The sequence below is a fragment of the Helobdella robusta genome (assembly GCF_000326865.2).
Source record: "Helobdella robusta unplaced genomic scaffold HELROscaffold_4, whole genome shotgun sequence".
NCBI lineage: Eukaryota > Metazoa > Annelida > Clitellata > Rhynchobdellida > Glossiphoniidae > Helobdella > Helobdella robusta.
In genome coordinates, this window is record NW_008704902.1 from 1233245 (window position 1) to 1255839 (window position 22595).

Here is a 22595-nt window from a genome sequence, read left to right on the forward strand (position 1 = left end):
CACACACCACACACATACACACAAGCACACGGACACATACATACACAGGCATATGTACATAGGGAGTTAAAAAAAAACTTTCGATTATTTGTCTGTTAGCACTCCTCCAGTAGTTTAATCTGTTGAACTTGCAGTTCGAGTTTTGTTTCGCTAAAATTTATACTGCTAATATCGTGTCAAGGACCGTTGCTGAATAGTATACATACATACATACATACATACATACATACATACATACATACATACATACATACATACATACATACATTCATACATACATACATACATACATACATACATACATACATACATACATACATACATACATACATACATACATACATACATACATACATACATACATACATACATACATACACACACATAGAAACATACATCCAAATTATTGATACATGGTCTTATTCGTTTATATTCTTCACTTCACTGCAGTGCCTGCACACACAAGGGGGTTCACACGAAAAATATTCGAGTCTTGTTTATTTACTACAAAAATGTATGGAGAGGTGAAAAAATAACGTACCGGTTTTTAATTAGGACCAACGTTGAAGATGTTGAAGAAGAGGATGATTGTGATAATGAAGGAGATGATGATGATGATGATAACAAAAATAAAAATGATAAATTAGATTATGATGATTTTAAAGATTTTGATGGCGACATCGAAGCTGGTTTAAAACAAATTTTAAATTAATTTTAGGGGCTTCTCCAACTTTTTTTGTGGCCCTTTAAGCTCAATAACACAATCCAAATGACCAGCCTGACGAAACCCACTATTCCCAGATCTTGATCATCAGAAAAACTGTTTAAATAGTTATATTATTGATATAATCTCTCGAGTAATTTTTCCAATTTTTTTTCAACTAATATCAATTTAAAAATATGTTTAATAAAAATAATACAAAAATTAAAAAAAAATCAGTTTTCAGGCTTAAGCCACTAATTGAATATAAAGTTCAGTAAGTGCCCAAGTCATTAACTTAGATATTTTTTAAATCAACGCCAACGACCTCGTCATTTTGTTCAAAAGGACGTACGAAATACTTTAATGTAATAAAAAATTTGAAAAATCATTTGATATTGTCGATTGCTAATTGTTTGTTAACTACTCATTCGTATTCACAAGTCTTAAATATATACCTTGATCGATTTGACAAAACAGATGAAAAAATCAATCTTGGATGTTGGTGATGACTGGATAGGGCTCAAACAGAGCTCGAATGGGAAAACATCATAATGTGTGTATGTATATAACTTTTATATGTAACAAAGTGTCAAATTATTCGAAAAATTCAAATAGCTTTAATTTAACACACACACCACATACACAGTCACACACACACACACACACTTATACATATACGATGTACTGTACATACTTACACAAAGATAACAAGTTACTGGGATGTTTTATGCTGATGATATTGCTCAAGTGAACGTTAAGTTATAAACAAGTGGTTGACTGAATGAGTGAGTGAATAAGTGAGGGAATGAGAAACAGAGAAAGGAGAGCCATAAAAAGTTTTGTTTTTGCTCCAATGATAAAAACTAACCCACAATTTGAATGAACAAAAACTTTAAAAAAATTACATTTTTCTTCTGAAAAAATCCGTCTTAAATAAGTTGGAAAAAATGTGCGGCATTTGATGCATGTTGCAATGTAGTCGTCTGAATGAAGGAAGGAAGATATGGAGGAAGGAATTAAAGTTCATCTGATTGAAATAAGTTACATCAACGGCGAAAGCAACGCATAAAAAGAACAACAGACATAATAAATAACAATAACGATAACATGTAACAATATCAATAACAACAACAATAACAACAACAATAACAACAACAAGAACAACAACAAGAACAACAACAAGAACAACAACAAGAACAACAACTTTTATTTTATGACATCAGCAACATTACATTATGACGATAAAAACAACATGATTTTTACGGAACATGAACTGAGCGTAATGAGTCAAAGAAAAAAAGATTAATGTGCAGTACAATTGTCGATAATAATTAGCGTACAACGGCGTGCATTTTTGAGGAGATGTGGATGAGATTATCATCGGAACATCTTTGGATGTTCGATCACCAATGGAACGTGTGGAGAGATAAAGCACTTACTACGCATCAGTTTATCTATTATGTATCAGATGCCATTCATTCGTTTATTTGTTTGTTCTCTCACTCATTCATTCAATCATTCGATTCGTTCTTTTTTCAGCTGTTTTATTTTTTCTTCATTCATTTATTTATTCTTTTATTCGCCGGTTTAAATATATCATTTATTTATTTTAACTCTACAAAATATGGCGGTATAGAGTGATAGACCGAAGCATCATTGCACTGTTAGATAAAATTAAAAAAAAGACAACAAAATGATAAACCCTAAATAAAATAAATAACTTGCGGATGAGCACATCTTTAACATATCTAAACTCAAAAACTGAGAATGAAAAATGAGATCTTGCCAGCAGGCAGATGATGATGAATGTATTGCAGTTGAGTTATATTAATAACACAGACACAAAACAGCAAGCAGCCTGGGCAAATATCAATTTATCAGACAAACTAAAAAATTAAAAAATAATAAAAATGCTAAAATACACTTGTAGACAAAACCATGCAGTACAATTTTTGTACTTTTGTGTTTATTTATTTTATTTTTACAAATTTTTTCCAACTATTCACTTAAAATTTCTGCACATAGAGTAGTAACTGACCAATGTTTACATTTATATGAATTGATGTCTTTTATGAATACGGTTTCCTAATCTAAGTATTAAAAAAGTATTCCTAATCTAAGTATTATTTATTAAACGTAAATGTTGTTAAAAAGCGAATAAGTAAACAAATAAATAAATAATAATAATTATTATTATAAATTATTAAATCAAATTTTGTAAAGGCGTTTCTTACAGAGCGTTTGATAAGCATAAGTTAATAATGGTCACCGAGTTAGCTCAGTTGGTAGATGTGCCATGCCTCACGCTGCTATTACGCGAAGGCCTGATTCGAATACCGTCTGTCAAAAACTCAAAGACCCTCATACTAAACCTCAAATATGTGTATGTCTTTTTTGTGTGATTTATTGTATGCTTTTTGATGTATGGTGTATGTTTAATGTGTGTGTGTTATGGTGTATGTTGCATGATGGTATGCTGTTGTTTGATGTACATTGATGATGTATGAGATGTTTTGAAATTGTGAATGAAATGTATTTAAATGTATGTTCGATTGTATGTTATGTTTTACATTGTATGTTGTATTGTGTATGATTTGTGTTGTATTGTATGCAGTGGCGTCACTAGGGTTGGTGTCACCCGGTGCGGTAACTCATGGTGTCACCCCTCTCATGACACCCCATAGACATACAGCATTTTTAGCAAAATTTATAAACACGAACAAGTTAAATGTGCTCGGCCGCGGCGCTTAATAATTCGGACGTCGAATTTGAATGGTATAAACGTCGAATACAAAAATGATTTGAACGAAAAAAAATTTTATTCATAATACATTTCTGGGCGCTGGGCAGGTTAGGCTGAATTAATGATAAGAATAATTTCATGGAGGGACATAAAAACATATACAGTGATATTTTGGTGTCACCCCCTGTAAGGGTGTCACCCGGTGCGGTCCGCACCCCCCTCACCCTCCTAGTGACGCCACTGATTGTATGCATGATGTATGGCAGGATGTATGTTGTGTTGTATTGTATTTTGTATTGCGTGTTTCGTGTTGTGTTGTACCATGCGGGCATATTGTTAGGCGCATGATGTGTTTACTGCTTTCTCGAATTTTTAACTGTCGCCTTTTTTTAGTTTATTATTTATATCTGCCATTTCGGCAATAAATTAATTAAGTGCAAATTACACACACACACAGGTTCCATCACAAATTTATGAGAAGAAATATTTAAACGAATGAATGAAGGAAGGAAGGAAGGAACCAATGAAAGAAATAAGTTTATTTGTGATATATATTCATTTTATTCACATTTGTGTATATGTGTGCGTGTCTTGTATTAAAATTATTTGTGTTTGAAATCGCCCGTTAAGATTGTAGATATATTTCATAATAACTAGCTAAACTGTCTTCAATCGTCTAACAGAAACAAATAAATGCATGAAACAATGTAAAACGATTTGTATGTAGACGACAAATACACGCAGACACTTTTGTATGCAACAATTACAAAATACAAACTTTGTACATATGCTGCAACAAATTCAAACTTGTACGTATGTAACAATACGTGTATGCACGCAAAATATATTTGTATCATAACAGCACATCAACATGTTAAAACTGCAGAATGAACATCCTGTTTGCCATATCTACTGTTACGCTATTTTCCACGTTGTCGTTCGTTCTACACTGCTTCAATCGTTAATCGCGGTCGATGATGTTGAAATATTAACTAATAGTGGCAATCAATGTGCAATGTTTGAAATATGAGTTTTTCAGTTAGTATTTTGAAGTTTATTTTGCTAAAAAAATTTTTTGAAAAAAGTTTAAGAGCTTGAGCTTTTTTATTTTTTATAGTTCATTCTGCCAAAGTTTCGTTCTGCATCTGTTGTAGCTTTGTTTTTGTTTGTGTCTTACAGTTTTAACAATTTTCAGAAAAGAGAACTGCTAACGGAGAACGAAAAATAAATATGTGCATGTGCATGCTTCATAAACTTAAACACAAACTCAAACATGAATTTGGACATAAACTTGAAGTAATAATTTAAAAGTCTATAAGTTATCGCATCGACGTAGCTTAATGACATAAAATGTAATAAGCTGGTGGCATGAGGTTTCTGTAACACTACACTTATGTGATTGAATTTTTAGTAAAAAAAGTGCGTTGTTTTGTTTGCTAAATATATCATTAATTCATTTTCCAGTTCATACTCTGCTGAACAAAATCTTGAAATAACTCACAAACGAAGAAAGAAAGAAACGTGTTGGCGTGCGAACATGTCAACAATCATGTAGAAGAAGGAGCAATCTAATAAGTTAAGTGCATCGTTTTCTAAGTATACATGAATGTCAAAAATTTTGACGCGACTTTTAAAACAAATTTTACTGTCAAAAGACAAAAAAGTTGTCATGTTTACTGCATTGCAAGAATATTTCACTTGAAAGCGAGAAAATGAAATAACTGCATTCCATCCAATTTTAGATGATCGTCAAAATAGTTAACACGCGTCATTAAGTGCACGCATCGTTCTAGTCTAATTTTCCTAACTTAGCGTCAGACGCCAAATGGCTCACATTTTTTGGTACGACGTCTCAAGAGGTGACGGATTCTCTGAAAGGCGTGCATACTACGCACCGAAAAAGTTTCTTCGTTCGTTTGTTTTTTAATTTGTTCTGCTTAATTAGTTAATAGGAGATTGTTGAAGTGTGCGGCGTTCATTCGTGAATGTTGAGCTGGTTCAGCTGCTCGTTCTGATTTTGAGATAATGAAAAAGAAATCTACTTGAAACGGAAATATTTGCGTGAATGGCATGTCGCTGTCTCCAATGAATGGTATTGTTCACTTCTGAATATATATATAAATATAATATTCTTCTAATTTCGTTTGCATACCTTTTTTGGCTAAAACGCTTAATACGCTGTGGAAGGCATGCATTATTCGTGTGTGTACTGTTGTGCGTGTACAGGTTGTTGGCCTTATAATATTTATTCCATTCAAAACAACTCAGACAAGAAGGAAAGAATTTCAACATTATTTGTGTGCTGCAACTACATATGATCGGTTTTAGACCAAAATGAAAAACAGATAAAAACGAAACATTGATATATTGGCTTGCATATTTTGAAATGAAATCAAGTTGAACAATGAGATGTAGAAAGCATTTGTGTGCGTGTGCATGCGTGCGTGTCTGTCTGTCTGCGAATGAGGTGGGAGCTGATTTATGCGTGACATTAGCGAACGTGGAACAAAAATGAAAGGTCATAAACATGTCTGCATCGTCGTCGTCGTCATCACCATCGCCATTGTTTAGCTGATCAACCCCACCACACTACACATCGTCTGTGTTCCATATTTTTAATTAGTGAAAGCAGATGAGAGGAAGAGAACCAACTCAACCCGCCACGTTCACTCACTCTTAATGACATCTGACAATTTTGTAAAAAAGCTTTTCCGTTCTATCGTGCTTAAAATAAATAAAAATTTTGGTTTTGAACTCAAGAAACTTGACAATGATCTACGATCCGCCGTTAGAAAATAGAAAAATTATGTTGGGAGCTAACTAACGCGGAACATGCTGTGATTTCTATCAATAATTGCATTTCTGACAGTCTTAATCCAATGTGTGTGTATATATATATATATATATATATATATATATATATATATATATATATATATATATATTTACAATATTCTATAAATTCTACCGAATATTGTAAAAATTATGGTCTATTACCAATATATATATATATATATATATATATATATATATATATATATATATATATATATGTATATATATTAGAGACCGACCGAAACTGTTTTTTTTCTTTCGGCCGAAACCGAAACAAAGCCGAAATTGAAATTTCAGTTTCGGCCGAAACCGAAATAAGGCCGAATCTAAAAAATAGGTTTCGGCCGAAACCGAAAAAAACCGAAACTAAAAAAATATTTTCGGCCGAAACCGAAACCGAATATTGAAAATTTTAATAGAACATCATTTATATAACTTTTTCCGAAATTGTTGGTTGAATTGAAACATCTGAATGTTTTGAATGAGATTCATCTAATTTCGGTTTTTTGGCTTCCCTCAAAAAACTATTTTTTTCTTCAATATTTAAAAGAAACTTTGAAAACAGACCTTTGTGATACTTTTCAAGATGATTTTTCAAACCACAAACAGTCTGGTTCTTCGGCAGTGTACTTCCTAAAGAGTATAACTTGTCACATTCATTGCAACGTGCTTTGCTTTTGTCAGACTGGATCTTTGTAAAATACTTCCATATTGGATTTAACGACATTTCAACGACTTTTGTTTAATTATTCAAATTATTGTTTACTCGATTTCAGAATTAATTTAACAAAGAAGTTTAAAATTTTTTTTATAGACAATGAAATGTTATTCTTATTATACTTGTGCGTATATATATATATATATAATATATATAAATAAATAAATATATATATATGGTGAGAATTTATAAATTATATCTTGTGTGTGTGTGTGTATATAAATAGCGCTGAACCATGAAAAATTGAGTTGAGCTTAAGTCCATCTCTGCATAAATTATGTTGATGTGTTTATCAGGCATGGTCAAATTTCAATAAAGATAAACTTTGTAAATTTTAGAGCCATATATATATATATATATACATATATATATAGACCACCCAATACAATAAGGATTATATATACATTTATATGCACTTATATATATGAGTGTGATGATAAATGATGTAGTTTTATATAGTTATTTAAGAATATCAAACATTTTCAGCAATAATCCACTTGTAGTTTAGTTTTCCTTAGAAGACATTTATCACTTTCATGTAATTTACTCAAGTATTTTTGAAAAAAAAATATTTTCGGTTTTTTTCGGCAAATATGATTTAGTTTCGGCCGAAACCGAAAAACGGCCGAAACTGAAATATAACATTCGGCCGAAACCGAAAAACGGCCGAAACTGAAATATAACATTCGGCCGAAACCGAAAAACGGCCGAAACTGAAATATAACATTCGGCCGAAACCGAATCACGGCCGAAACTAGAAAAATTGGCAGTTTCGGCGCCGAAACCGAAACCGAAACCGAATTTCGGTCGGTCTCTAATATATATATATATAAAAGATAATTTTTTAATAAATCATGCAGTCATTGAAGTTCGGATGAATGAATAATTGAAACTGTTGCTAATTTGATGGCATGCGTGCCATTCGCGCATATCGAACAAAACTAACGCACGTTCTACACACGTCAAAAGAAACAACAGCATATATATTTATGTGTGTGCGTGTGTGTTATGTGTGTGTTATGTGTGTGCGCGCGTACACCTACACACATGTTACACCCGCGCACAGACGTGTACATATGCACAACAAATTCATAAAACAAACGATTGCGTAAACAAAAAAACGTACTTGTAAGTAAGAAGATACTCGTAAAGATAAACATAAATATACTCTTTCATTTTCTAACGCACATACACGTATTTGAATACATAGGTACACACACGCGCCGCACACACACGCAAACGTGCAAGCATATACGAACACGCAAACAAAAAACTGTTATCATTATTATTAAGATCATTTCCAATTGTCTGTCTTCATTCGGCTAATAAAACAAAGTCCATTCAGAAAAAAAAGAAAGCAAACAACGGGGTTGGATTAATAATAAATTGATCGGAACTGTATTAACAACAATAAATTGAATGCATGGAATCATAAAAATCTTTAAAAGTTTTGCTGGATACGTTTAGGAATTATATTTATTTAATGATACCATGATATGGTTACATAAATGTATTTATAAGCATCCTTATGTTATATATACAAATATATATCATTATATCATATCATCGTATAATTAGCTGTACTGTGCATAGTTTTTTGAGATTTGTATGCAACTCCATGGTAAAAACTGCAATTTTATTAGCGCGGAATAAATTTTTAAAAGCTGAATGTCAAAAAGAACATCTAATCTAAATTTTAGCTAATTTTGACGCAAAAAAATTTCACTGCAAAGAAAACTTTTGCCGAATGTTAAAATTTTCAATCAGATCTTCTTCAAAGTTGTCGCTAAGTAGAGCGCCTGAGAACATAAAGTTGTGAAGGTTGAACATTCGAGCACGGAGGTCACACGATGTTAATGAGAAATTTTCAAATGTAGTGAGCAGGTCTGTTTTTAAAGATTCCAAAATGTTGAACGCAGCTGGTGAATATCCGGTGAAAAATTAAATAAAATTTGCACTCCTACAAAACTAAATGATTGAGAAGGCCGTTCCATATGATATATTATTTATTCATCATAAAAATATAATGAAAATTTATCGTAAAAATGAAATGAATTGTAACGCAACATGGCTAAACCAACCTTTTGACAGCAATTTAACAACTATGCGTGGTGATGAACTTTTATATTTCAATGTTAACAAATGTTGCTGTTTGCAAAAGTGAGTAAAAATTTTAAAAAATAATCAACAAAATAAAATAAAAAAAGCTCAAAATGTTTTTGATGAAATTGGAATAAGCTGATCGCTCGGACTCATCACAACAACAACAACAACAACAACAACAACAACAACAACTTCATTATCATTATCATCATAAATATTAATCAGTTTTGTTCTGCTCGTTAACAAATATCTGCTCTCGTAGTATCAATTGCATTTCATTATCTTTTCTTCAACAATCCAACATCACCAGCAGTTACTAGCAGATGAAAGGATTGAGTGCAGTGAACGAATGATATGATTATGAGAAGATGAGTGAACGTCTCAAATGGCGATGATTTTTATGAGTAAATAAGAATTACATTTTAAAAATAAATGCATGGTTAAACGGAAAGGTTAAAAAATGCTGTAACTAATAAGTATCGCATGAAGACAGATCCACAGAAAAATATTCAAAACAATATAAAAACATGATGTCCATTATGAAGGTAATGGAAAACTTGCAAATATACAACAAAAATGTGTAAAAAAAATAAATACACAACTACATGAACAGAATGCTGGAAAAGAAAAACAAACAAGAAACATGCTGAAACGTGTATGCTTGTATCAACTCAAAAACAACATCAACAACGAATACTAGAACAAACACTAAAAACTTAAATGTAGTCATATAAACACATAAGCTCGTGTGCATACACGCGCCGCACACATATAGACACACACACACACACGCACACACACACACACACGCACACACACACACACACACACACGTACACAACACAACACAAACATTCACACATAGTATATATTAACAAAAGTTGGTAAATATTTGAAAAGATCTATAAATATATATATATATATATAGCTAATATTTATGAACAAATGCTGGATTGATGGATCCTTGTGATAGCATGAGGGATGACTTGGATCCGAATCCACTGCGGTAGGGAGTGTTATTGCCACTGAGGGCGGCGCTCCGGATGTTGGCCATCTTGTGGAAGTACTTCACCCTCCGCTCCTTCCCGTACAAATCGTCCAACAACTCCTGCCAGTACGATACGACGCAGATCAGGGCGGCTGCCTGTTTGTGGCGCGTGAAATGTGCATTTGGATATTTATGGATGGATGAATGTATGGATGGATGGATGGATGGGTGGGTGGGTGAGTGGATGGATGGATGGATGGATGGATGGATGGATGGATGGATGGATGGATAAATGGATGGATGGATAAATGGATGGATGGATAAATGGATGGATGGGTAGATGGGTGGATTGAAAAGTCTATCAAAAAATTAACGAGTAGACAAACCAACGGTTGCACTGATAGATGAATGAATGAAAGAAACGAAGAAATGAAATGAAGGAACAAAAAAGGAAAATGAAATGGATGACATGTATGTATTGATAACATAGATGAATGAACGAATGCAAGAATGGAAGACAGAAAAGATAGACTGAATGAAAAATTGAATGAATAATCAGATCGTTAAATGAATAGGCGGAATAAACAAAAAAATGAAAGAACAAAACCACAATAAAAACTAAACAAAACATTTCTTAACAAGACAAAAAGTAAAACAACCAAAAATAACAATACTAAAAACCGGTGAACCACCAATAAAAAACACCAACTTGAACAATAATAAGTTATCAAAACAACAACAAAAACAATAATAATAACGCATAATAACAACGAGAGAATGCCTGAAACGAACCAGAAGGAAAAAGTTAAGAATCCAATATATGGCAACTACGATACTCTCTGGAATAACATAAATCATTTCCTGTGGTGGCAGATGATGTTCATGACGAAGAAGATGATGACGAAGATGATGATGAAGATTATGATGAAGATGATAAAGATGATGATTACATAAATTATGAAAAAGTTACTTATGAAGATGATGATGATAAAGATGATGATGATGGTGGTGGTGATAAAAATGCTGCTGTTGATAACAATATAGGTGAAGAAGATGATGACGAAGACGATTGAAATGTCGTCAATGATGATGATGATGATGTTAATGATAGTGATAATAGAGATAATTATAATTATTATTATTATTTTTATTAACTAGAACAAAGAAACAAAAAACGAAAGCAAGTCTATTCATGCAGGCATAAAACGAAAGAAATGAAGACAAAAGTTGAGGTAGATTGTTAAGTGAAAAGAAATTTTAAAAAATGGTGTACTCCAGTGTGTGAGGCTGACTGGCAGAGCTTTTCGTGAGTTTGGGGCGAAATTGCAAGGAGGGCCAATTTATTAAAGGGCATTCTAATTATTTGAGGAGTTAAATAATTTGAGACTGTTAGAAGGGAGGCAAATTGTTGCATGTGAATAGTTCATGAAGACAAATACTGTTGAGCGCAAAACTCATTTTGCCTAATTTTTCCAATGTAGATACCCATTATAAACCGATTTTTCTTCTTAGCGGTCGTAATAAAATTTAAAAATTTAGTGTTGTTGTTGTCTTCATGAAAAGCTTAGCAGGATATTTTCACGAATATGCAAAATAAAACCAGCTGAAATGTCGGAAAAATTATGCGTTTTTTTCAAAATATTGGGCGGAAAAAACAGCCTCGCTCCATAAGTCGGCAACAATGAATTTCAAGTTTTGGCTGAATGTTTTATGATCCAATTTAATTTAAATTTGTAAAAATAATGTATATAAATGTTGAAAAATATAAATATATAAATGAAGTAAATAGAAATTATTGTAAAAAGATGTCAGTTACCCTGAACCTATGTCCCCCGGTCCATGACATGAGGTAAATTCCGATGAAAACGTCGTACGCACGGTCTGATATTATGCCCACCACCCATGCTAGTAAGTACTTTCGTCCGTCGTGTTGCTGGTATGTGTGTGTGTGTGTGCGTGTATGTGTGCGCGTGAATATGTATGTGTTTGTTTTAAATCTCTGAAACCATGCTTTATCAACATATCAACATATCGAAATGTTGTTGCTTCATGTGCGTGCATTACGCGTTCGTGTAAGTATGCATACGAACGTGTGCAAACGTATGTGGGTAAGTTGAGAGGTGAGATTGCAGTTTTCATTCTCATTATTATTTATTCTCTCATCCATTATTATCTTAACTATTATTTATAATAATCATTATTATCATTCAGTTGTCATTATCATCGTGATTTATTGATAACATTTTAATGTGATAACAAAACAAACAAACAAAACAAAAAATACAAACTATACAAACATAATTGATGCCAATGAGAAGCAGGATACCCAGTACAAAGAGTAACACTGTGAAGGCAAGTTCTATGTACATTATTGGAATAATGCCTGCGGGCATGTTTGTTGATGACGATGACGAATATGATGACGAAGATTTATGATGAAGATGATGACAAAGATGATGATGAAGACTACGATGAATATGGTGAGAAAGATGATGAGGAAGATGATGAAGAATATGATAAAGATGATGATGACGATGAAGGTGACGATAATATTGATGTCAGTGACTGCAATGATAAAATCTATGCAGGCTATTGGCAATGCAACAAAAGTGCAATCAAAGTTGTTGTAACTGCTTTTTATATTTTTACATTTAATCAAAAAACGTTATTTAAATTTCATCAGACAACACAATCATCACAAGTAACACGTACAGACATGAATAACACAGACAGATAAAAGCAGCTTAATAAGGTTACAAAGTAAACCATTCTAATTTCAACCATCATTTGTCAATATAAAATAAATATCCTCACAAGTGTAAGCATAATTTTGATCAAAGCAAATAATAATTATTTGTTAATATTAATATTAATTAATTATTTATTAATTTTAGTTATTTAATTATTAATTATAATTAAATTAATTATTAATAATTATATAATTAGATCACCATCATCATGATCTCACCAGGTGGCATGTAGAGATATTGTGTCTGTGGTTCTGCGTAACTCGTCATCTCGTGTAACCTCACTAATATTGTCACATCGATGATGAAGTTTATCAGGGATATTAACTGGTGATCATCATTTGATTTATTTCATCGTCATTCAATTATTAAAAATGAATAATTTTTTACAAATTTTGCAGGTATAAGCTCAAGAGTCCGAGTACTCCATGAATCTAATAACAAACTATCAGCTGAATTTGCAATATCAGCTCCACATTCCCAAAAATAATTGAATTATAGTGCATAATTCATAATGATAATAGATTTTTAGATAGTATTAATTATGATTACACAGTTACAATAAAATAAAAATTTAAAAACAAACAAATATCATTTTTGTTTATCACAAGAGTGAATTAAAATTTCTTAATTAATCCATCATCATAAAACTAACAAGCATCTCCATCACCATCATTGCCTCCATCAACACCTTCACAAATGATGAAAAAAAGAATTGAACCTACGTACCATGGTTAGGAAAGCACTCGCCTTACTACCCCTAGCAAGACTTTCAAAGCAGCAGCAGCCTGTTAAGATCGGCATCTTAATTCTTATTGTTTATTTTTATTCAATTGACATATCCCTGTTTGTATCTGCAAGCCTTTCAATTTTTTTATCAAACAAATCCACTTTCTGACTAACTTGTCAATATATTTTAAATTAATAAATTAAATAAAGGCTCTCCGATTTGTATTACAAATAGAAATACTTAAAAGATTTGTTTGTTACATCACCTGTGTAAAACAGGTAAACATACCTTTAGTAGTTACCAAAGAATAAGAAAGTAACTCAAGATAAAACTTATGTGAGAATGAAAATATTAAACTTTCCGTCATGAATTCATAGTTTTTGAATAACCCGGATTCTGGGTTGAGCGATATGTGGCGAACATGTTTATTCGTGCCGAATTAGAATAATTTTCTCTTTTGGTGGAAGAACTTTAATTTTCTAGTTTTTTTGTATTTTTTCTATAATCATCTAAAAGTTTAAGTTAATATAAATTGTTGAGTTTTGCTTCGTTACAACTCGACGGAAGGTGCCGGTGGGTCAGTCAAGCTGGCGCCACACAAGAAGAAGGAGAAGACGAGGGCTCTTTCACCGTCAACCATAATACCACTTCAGTTAGACGGACCAATGGTTTTCGTCATTGAACCACTATCCCTTGATAACAGCCATGACTTCAGAAAAATGTCAATTTTCAAAATTAGTAAATATTTCCAAAACAATATAGGCGAACTGAACTTCATTAAAATTCAACGGAACAGAATCTTAATTAAAATAAATGATGAAAGTCAACAAGACAAAATACTAAAAATTAATACAATTATAAATGAAAAAGTAAGGTGTTATCCTCATAAAGTTTTGAATACAAGTAAAGGAGTTATTAGGACTACAATTTTCAGATACTGTTCAGAGGAAGAAATGAAAGAGGAATTACAAAATCAGGGTGTAATAGATATTTTTAATATAAAAATAACTAAAAGTAATCAAAAAATAAATACTAACACCTTCATCCTAACATTCAACACTCCTCAACTTCCTTCAGAAATAAAAGTATGTTACCACTCAATAAAAATTGACAAATTTATTCCATTACCCACAAGATGCACTAAATGTCAGAAGTATGGTCATCACCATAAAATTTGCAGAAGTAAAGATCTGATTTGTTCAAGATGTGGAAATACAGGGCACAAACATACATGGGAAGCACCATGCCAAAATGAGCCAAATTGTTATCACTGTGGACATAAACATGAAACTTTCTCTAAAGAGTGTTCAAAATTTAAATTGGAAAAAGAAATACTCAAAAGAAAAACAGAAAATAATGTATCATATAGCCAAGCAAAAAGTCAGATATGTCAACAACAGAAACCCCTGTTATCTCAAATAATAAAAAAAAAGTAACAATGATTGATAAAGAAATTCAATGCAATCTTATAAATTGTTTACCAAATTCACCAAAAACTACAAAAAAAGAAAAACTTCTGATAATGATATATCTCAAGAAACAACAAAAAAATTAGAATTAGATCAGCAAATAAAATTCCCTTAAAAACTATAATAAAACAAGTAAAGAAAACAAAGATCCGTATATGTTTTCCAGCGATGAAAACACGAAAAGTGATGAATGCCTTAGCGAAGATACAGAGGAAGATTCTAACAAAAATGAAAAACGTTCCCAAAAATAAACATGGCTTATAATAAACAAACAAAAGAAATACCAGACACTAAAAGATTCATTAATAACTCCTAAACAAATAATCCTATTTAAGACATAATGATAGATAAAAATTCCCACACAATCAAAGTCCTTCAATGGAACATCAGAGGAATGAAAAACAGCTTACCAGAACTACAAATCCTAATTTCTAAACACAATCCACATATCATTTGTCTCCAAGAAACAAAAAACACTGAAGATAAACAAATAAAATTGAAAAACTACATGGGTTATCATAAAGCAGCTATCTCCACAAAAACAAATCCATCAGCTGGAACATCAATTTATATTCATTACAATATAACACAGTCTCTCGTTAATATAAAAATCGATAATCATTTCATAGCAGCAAGAATAACAATCTACAACAAATCAATAACAATATGCAATGGTTACATACAGCCAAATTCTTTGATTAAATCACAAAACTTAAAACAAATTATAAAACAGATTTCTAAACCATTCATATTCCTTGGAGATTTTAATGCTCACAATAAAATTCGGAACTGCCTAAACTCAAATTCTCAGGATAAGCAATTGGAAAAAACAATAATAGAAAATGATCTTTGCCTGATTAAGCCGACACAACCAACAAGATACCATGAAAACACAAACACTTCATCCACAATTGATCTAGCCATGACAACTCCAACTCTCTTTGAAGATATTGAATGGGATGCAGAACATGACTTACATGGCAGTGATCACTACCCAATAATTATATCCATCAGAAATAAACCCACAAATTCAGATTTGAAAAGACTTAACTACAACAAAACAGATTGGAGTAGTTTTACATTCATGATAGAGGAACAAATGAAAAATTTTGACACAATTGATGATGAGTCAAGGAACAGATGGATAGAAATCATATCAAAAGTCATAAAACAAACTACCCCAGTTATTCAAAATAAAAAAGGTAAAGTTTTAAATACTTGGTACAATGAGAAGCGCAAAGATGCAATCAAACAGAAGCAAAATGCATTTAAAAGTTTCAAAAATAATCCCAATCAAGACAACTTTATAAATTATAAAAAGATCAAAGCAGAGGCACGCAGAACAGTAAGAGAAGAAAATAAAAATCTTGAACTCATTTACCAATAATCTCAATTCCAACACATCTATAAATAAAGTTTGGGAAATGATCAGAAAATTAAAAAATAAAAATAATACTAATAAAAACAGCCACATTTCACTCAATGGTAAAGAGTATACAACTGACCAAGAAATATCAAACATCTTGGCTATCAATTTTCAACGAAATTCAAAAAATCTAAACAGTAATTTTGCAACGATCAAGTCAATAGAAGAAAGTAAAGCTTTAGATTTTAATTCAAATAATTTAGAACCATATAATACCTCAATAACTATGAAAGAAATGATGTATGAAATCAACAATAGCAAAGATTCCTCTCCAGGACCAGATCTAATAACTTACAAGATGCTCAAAAACTTACCACAAAATGCGCTGATGATACTTCTAAGAATTTATAACTATATTTGGCACAATACAAGTTTTCCAAATATATGGCGTCACGCAATAATAATTCCAATAAATAAACCAAACAAATCCAAACTTCAACCCGAAAATTACAGACCGATATCATTAATTTGTTGCACCTGCAAAATAATGGAAAAAATAATTAATACAAGACTAGATTGGTATCTCAAAATTAATAAAAATAATATCAAATTTAAAGATTTCACCCAGCAATATAAATATTTGGGAATCATAATCGATGATAAACTTAATTTCATTCCTTATATTCAAGCGGCAAAAAAAAATGTCTAAAAGCACTCAACCTGATCAAAGTTTTATCCCATCATACTTGGGGAGCAAATCAAATGCACTTGATGACAATTTACCAGACAACGATAAGATCAATAATAGACTACGCCAGCCCAGTTTATGGATCAACAGGGAAATCATATCTCAAAATTCTTCAACCAATAATCAACGAGTCATTAAGAAGAGTTTTGTGAGCATATAAAACATCTCCATCTAGCAGTCTACATGTTCTCTCAGGGGAAATGCCCATATCTTATAGACATCAAAAATTAGCATTGAATTACTATCTAAAACTGTGATCGCAACCAGAAAATCCAAATTATAAATATATCGATAAAATATGTCACATTAAATCCAAATCTATTCAAACTTTTCCAACAAGAATAAATAAATACATCAAAGAACATGAAAAAACAAAAATTGTTAAAGAGAATGATTATAAGATTCCTCCCTGGCTGTTGCTACATGCAGATATTGATACCAGTATAGCAAAAATAGAAAAAGACAAAAACTTAGCAAAAATGTTATTCAAAGAAAAAATTCAAGAGAATCCCAATTCAATTGAAATATATACTGATGGCTCAAAAAAAGGAATATCAACTACAGCAGCAACTACTGCATCTACAGACAACAAAAATGCATAAACAAAATCATGCAACATCTTCCAATCCATGCTTCAATCTTCACAGCAGAAATCATTGTCATTCAGATGGCAATAAAATTCATATTTAAATCCAATAGTAAAAATTTCATGATATTCTCAGATTCATTATCAATCTTCACAGCAGAAATCATTGCCATTCAGATGGCAATAAAATTCATATCTAAATCCAATAGTAAAAATTTCATGATATTCTCAGATTCATTATCAACAGTTACGGCGCTTAAACAATATAGACCTCAACACAACCTTATAATTCAAACGCAAAACAGGATACATGATAACTTAAATGATAACAATGGTAAGAAAATGACTCTGATATGGATACCCAGTCACATAGGAATTCAGGGTAATGAGGAAGTCGATCAACTGGCATCACAAGCTCACAATATTCCAATATCAAATCTTCCCATCCCACACAATGATTTAAGATTTTGGACAAAAAAGGTTTCAATGGAGAAATGGCAACTTGAATGGAACCAAACATCAAACTTTCTTAAATTATCCACACCATTTCTCAGCCAAAAAAATGAATTTAAAGGTTTAAAACGTAAACCTCAGACAATCATCAACAGATTAAAAATAGGCCATTCAAGTTTGACTCATTCCTGGATTCTCAACAAAACAAATTCGCCTACATACAACTCTTGTAACGAAAAACTAACCATCCATCACATTTTGGTCAAATGTAATAGTCACAATAATAGTAGGAAACGACATGACATCCCTTCAGAAGTAGAAAAAATTTTTTCCAGAGATAAAATCAATAATCTAATATCATTCCTTCATGAAATACAAATTTTTAATAGAATTTAAAAATAATTTCTCAAAAGTTTTAAAACAACAAAACGCATTTATAGAAAAGGAACAAGGGGCATAAAGATAGCCAGTTGTGCTGAAACGCCGTTAAACTGCACAAGCAAACAAACAATTCATAGTTTTCAACGTTATTTTAAAAAAGTTGCACTCAATTTAGAAAAAACGTTACATAGTATACATGAAACGAAGTAACTTAAGCCCAACCATTCAATGCCATATCGATACATCGTTTGGATTGAGTGAGCCATCGAAGCAACTACCTCGTTGCACAAATGAATTTTATTTATTTTTTTTTTTTTAAATTTTACGGCACTGCAGCTCCCAAGATGGTGCTATAATGTGCCAAAAATTGATGTATATTGATAATAATATTATTTTTGTTTATCATTACATTTTCTGTTTTATTTAAATTTGTCTTATTAGGGGAAATAATCTCATAATCATCACCGCCGACCGGGGACACCCCAATCAAACCACATCGAGCCACCATCTCGGAATCTGAGAAAAGTTGTTGATAGATGTGTATTCTAATAGGTTCGGTCATATTAATAATACTTTAAACCGATCCATTTGAGTTAGCGAGAAGTAGATATAAAATAAAAATAAAAAAAAAGCCAGCAGGGGAGGGGAAAGTTCACCAAATCTGCGCCAGCCCCGCCAACCAATGACCCCAACCCCAGCGCACTCACCTGAATTCAATGTAGTGCCTTTTTTTTTTTTTTAAATGAATTGGTGTCTGAGTCCGTACCATGACATTTTACCCATAGCTGACACTCGAGATAACTTTGAGAAATATGTTTATTTCCTGTTTATGGCATTTGAGTCTCCACCATGGTAATTAGCCACAGCAGATTCTCGACCTACCCCTGAGGAAAGAGCTTAAACCTCTTTATAGCATTGAGCCTCCACCATGGTATTTAGCCACAGCAGATTCTTTGAGGGAAGAGCTTAAACCCCTTTATAGCATTTGAGCATCCACCAAGGTGATTAGCCACAGCAGACTCTCAACATACCTTTTAGGGAAGCATATATTTTCTCCGTATCTCATTTGAGTTATCACCATGAGGTTTGTCCACGGCAGGATCCTGACACGCTATCAAGGATGGTTATTAATTTGTGTTTTTACATAAGCATGAGTAGATTATTATTCTTCTATATATTTATACAGGTGAGTACCGCAAAGCAAAGCCATTTATCAGCAAAAAAACTGAATTTTATTAGAAAAAATTGAACGCACATGATGCACTGGACATCAAAAAACAAAATTTTAAACAATTTTAATTTTCTTCAAAGAACAAAAACACAAATGTTTCACTAGAAAATTTCATCTGTCAACAGATCTTTTAGATCAATACTCTTAAATTAAATGATGGAAAGATGTTAACATTTATGCAGAAAGTGGCAGCACGCTATAAAATGCATAAGAAAAATTGAGAATGAAAAAAATAACAAGCAACTGTGCTAGAGATAATTACTATCAAATAAAGTATCTATAATTTAATTTTTATTACAACATATATGAAAGGATTGAAGTGGTCAAAAATTGAAAACAACACTCACATAACCACCACGATTAAACAACAAAAGCAACTATCTACATCTACATACTACATGAACAACACAAAAACGTAAAATCTATTTCATATTAATAAACTATTGAATGCTAAAACAGCTAAAATGATAAGAATGATTTTTTATAGCACCAGTTTACAGAGCCACTCCCAACGAAAATCCACCCAAAAAACCAGCCACAAAAGAAATATTTCGTTTGATGAATCGTTTTGCCTGTAAAATTATAAATCAAATAAATATCTTGAAAAATGAAAATAGATGAAAAATTATAGTGGCAAAATAAGAAATGTATGAGACACGCAGAAAATTGCTGACTTGTGCCTTCTTGCCTTCAAGTTCTTCAACCTTCTTCCTCGCTTTGTTGACCATTTTATCAGTAGCACTCCAATTTATTTTTATCCAACCTTGGTTATTAGCAACCTAAAAAATTTCATGATAAAAAACTTAAAAGAATTAAATTTAAAACTTGAAGTAAGCACAATGCACTAACAGCAATGAATAAAAGAGTCCCACCAATGGCAGCTGATGCTGGCTTACCAACTCTAGTGAGAACCAGTCCAGAACAGCTGAATTTAATGTTAAAATTATTCATTATGTGAATAAATGACAAGCTAATTATATGTTGTTAGGTAGAATAGAAAACCAACTCAGAAGCATGTTAACATCCTTTCCAGTTTATTAATACTTCAATTGTACATTACAACACTCAAGTCATAATTAATTTATTTTAAAATTAGCATTTGGCTTCATTCTGATAACTTCAAACAAAAAACTAATAAACAAAACCCTCTAAAAGACTAATTGCTAGCATATTGCCCACAAATTATTTTTATCCCTCTGCATCAACTGATAGTTCACTCTCTACTTGTTCTCTTAAACTTGACTATGTGTTTGCTGCTGAAATGTTTTATAATGAAAATTTTTGTAAGCATGTTGCTTTGTTGTAGCCATCATAGCTCATAAGCATAGACATAGAGAGATAGAAGTAATTAGTGAATGAGTTAGTTTAGTGGCGCTTTTGTAACTCTCTATTCTATTAGAGATAGTGATGTAAACAATCATAAATGTAAACAAATTTTAACATTTTAGTTCGGAATGTAAACTTTTGCCATTAGTTCTTTAGTAATTAAATTAAATTAGTTAATTAATAAATGCTCACTCAATTTGAAAATTTCAAATTAATAATCAATAATGTAATAATCCTAATTGGAATTAATGAAAAATGATTGCACAAGTAAACGAGTTAAAAAACTAACACTCCAATTGAAGCTCCAATAAGAATTTGTTTGGCAACTGATCCTTTGGTAATTTCATCTACAAAATCTTTAGCTTCATCAGAAACGGACGCCATCTTTTTTCTTTAATTTTATTTTTATATATCAGCTACAACGTACACTAAAAAACTTTGAAAACAAGTAACAAACTTAATTAAAAAATTATTTTATTTTGGAAAAAACTACTTGTCTTAAAGATACAAGTATAGTGAATATTACGAAAAAAATTATAGAAAATCAAAAAACACTTTCGACAAGAAGACGGCCGACGGTAAATTCAAGAAAAGTGTTCATACAATGATCAAGCACCATGGAAGGCCAATATAATTTATTGCTCAATAGAAATGAGTACAACTGCCCATTATAGCCAGGCCTGTCTAACACGACGATCACAAATCAGCTGGGATCTACGTGGACGTACACCCATTTTATTATATATATATAATTATAATTATATAATATTATTATATAATTATAATATATATATATTTATATAATTTATATATATATAATTATTTATATATTATATATATATTATTATTATATATATATTATATATTGCGTTTGACTGGTTCAGGTCGTATTTATCCGATCGGAGTCAGTTTGTTTCAGTTGATAATGTAGTGTCTCCTCCGTTTAAGATTCAAACAGGGGTGCCCCAAGGTTCGATACTCGGCCCCCTATTATTTATAATTTTTGTAAATGATATTTTTTCAATATCAGATAAATGTACTACAATCCTGTTCGCCGACGACACCAATATTTTTTTGTCGGGAAAAGACCCAAATGAATTGTTCCTAGAAATGAATCGTCAGCTCCAAAAATTCTGTGATTGGTTTTTGAAAAATAAATTGGCATTGAACTTAAGTAAATCATGTTATATTATATTTGGCCCTAAAATAAGTACTAATAACAAAATTCTAGAAAAAAATAAATTGTTCATTCAGGGCACTGTGCTCCCAAGAGTGCAATCGATAAAATTTTTGGGGGTTATACTTCAAAGTGATTTAAAATGGACCAATCACGTTAACAAAATAGTCAATAAATTGTATCAAGTTATTGGAATATTATTTAAAGCGAGAAACAGATTGGATACTGAAACAATGATGATGCTTTATTATTCTTTTCTATATCCCTATCTGCTGTATGGGAATGTTTTCT

The 22595-nt window shown here is 31.6% G+C and overlaps 3 protein-coding genes across 3 annotated transcripts; 1 reads left to right on the top strand and 2 right to left on the bottom strand.

Moving 5' to 3' along the window:
* Positions 1-8721: 8721 nt before the first annotated feature.
* On the bottom strand, positions 8722-12483 carry HELRODRAFT_162141 (hypothetical protein; the record flags this gene model as incomplete). The annotated part of the gene is made up of 5 exons (XM_009024430.1): positions 8722-8918; positions 9081-9147; positions 10046-10246; positions 10883-10951; positions 12379-12483. The coding sequence occupies 5 exons, from the start codon at positions 12481-12483 to the stop codon at positions 8722-8724; spliced, it is 639 nt and encodes a 212-aa protein (XP_009022678.1).
* A 2335-nt stretch (positions 12484-14818) lies between these two features.
* HELRODRAFT_162142 (hypothetical protein) lies at positions 14819-18585 on the top strand (the record flags this gene model as incomplete). Its single annotated transcript, XM_009024431.1, has 3 exons — positions 14819-14947; positions 15770-16238; positions 17873-18585. The coding sequence occupies 3 exons, from the start codon at positions 14819-14821 to the stop codon at positions 18583-18585; spliced, it is 1311 nt and encodes a 436-aa protein (XP_009022679.1).
* A 1716-nt stretch (positions 18586-20301) lies between these two features.
* Positions 20302-21469, bottom strand: HELRODRAFT_152313 (hypothetical protein; the record flags this gene model as incomplete). Its single annotated transcript, XM_009024432.1, has 4 exons — positions 20302-20373; positions 20458-20580; positions 20651-20726; positions 21417-21469. Coding segments are annotated over 4 exons (324 nt in total), but the record flags the coding sequence as incomplete, so codon positions are not given.
* Positions 21470-22595: the final 1126 nt, after the last annotated feature.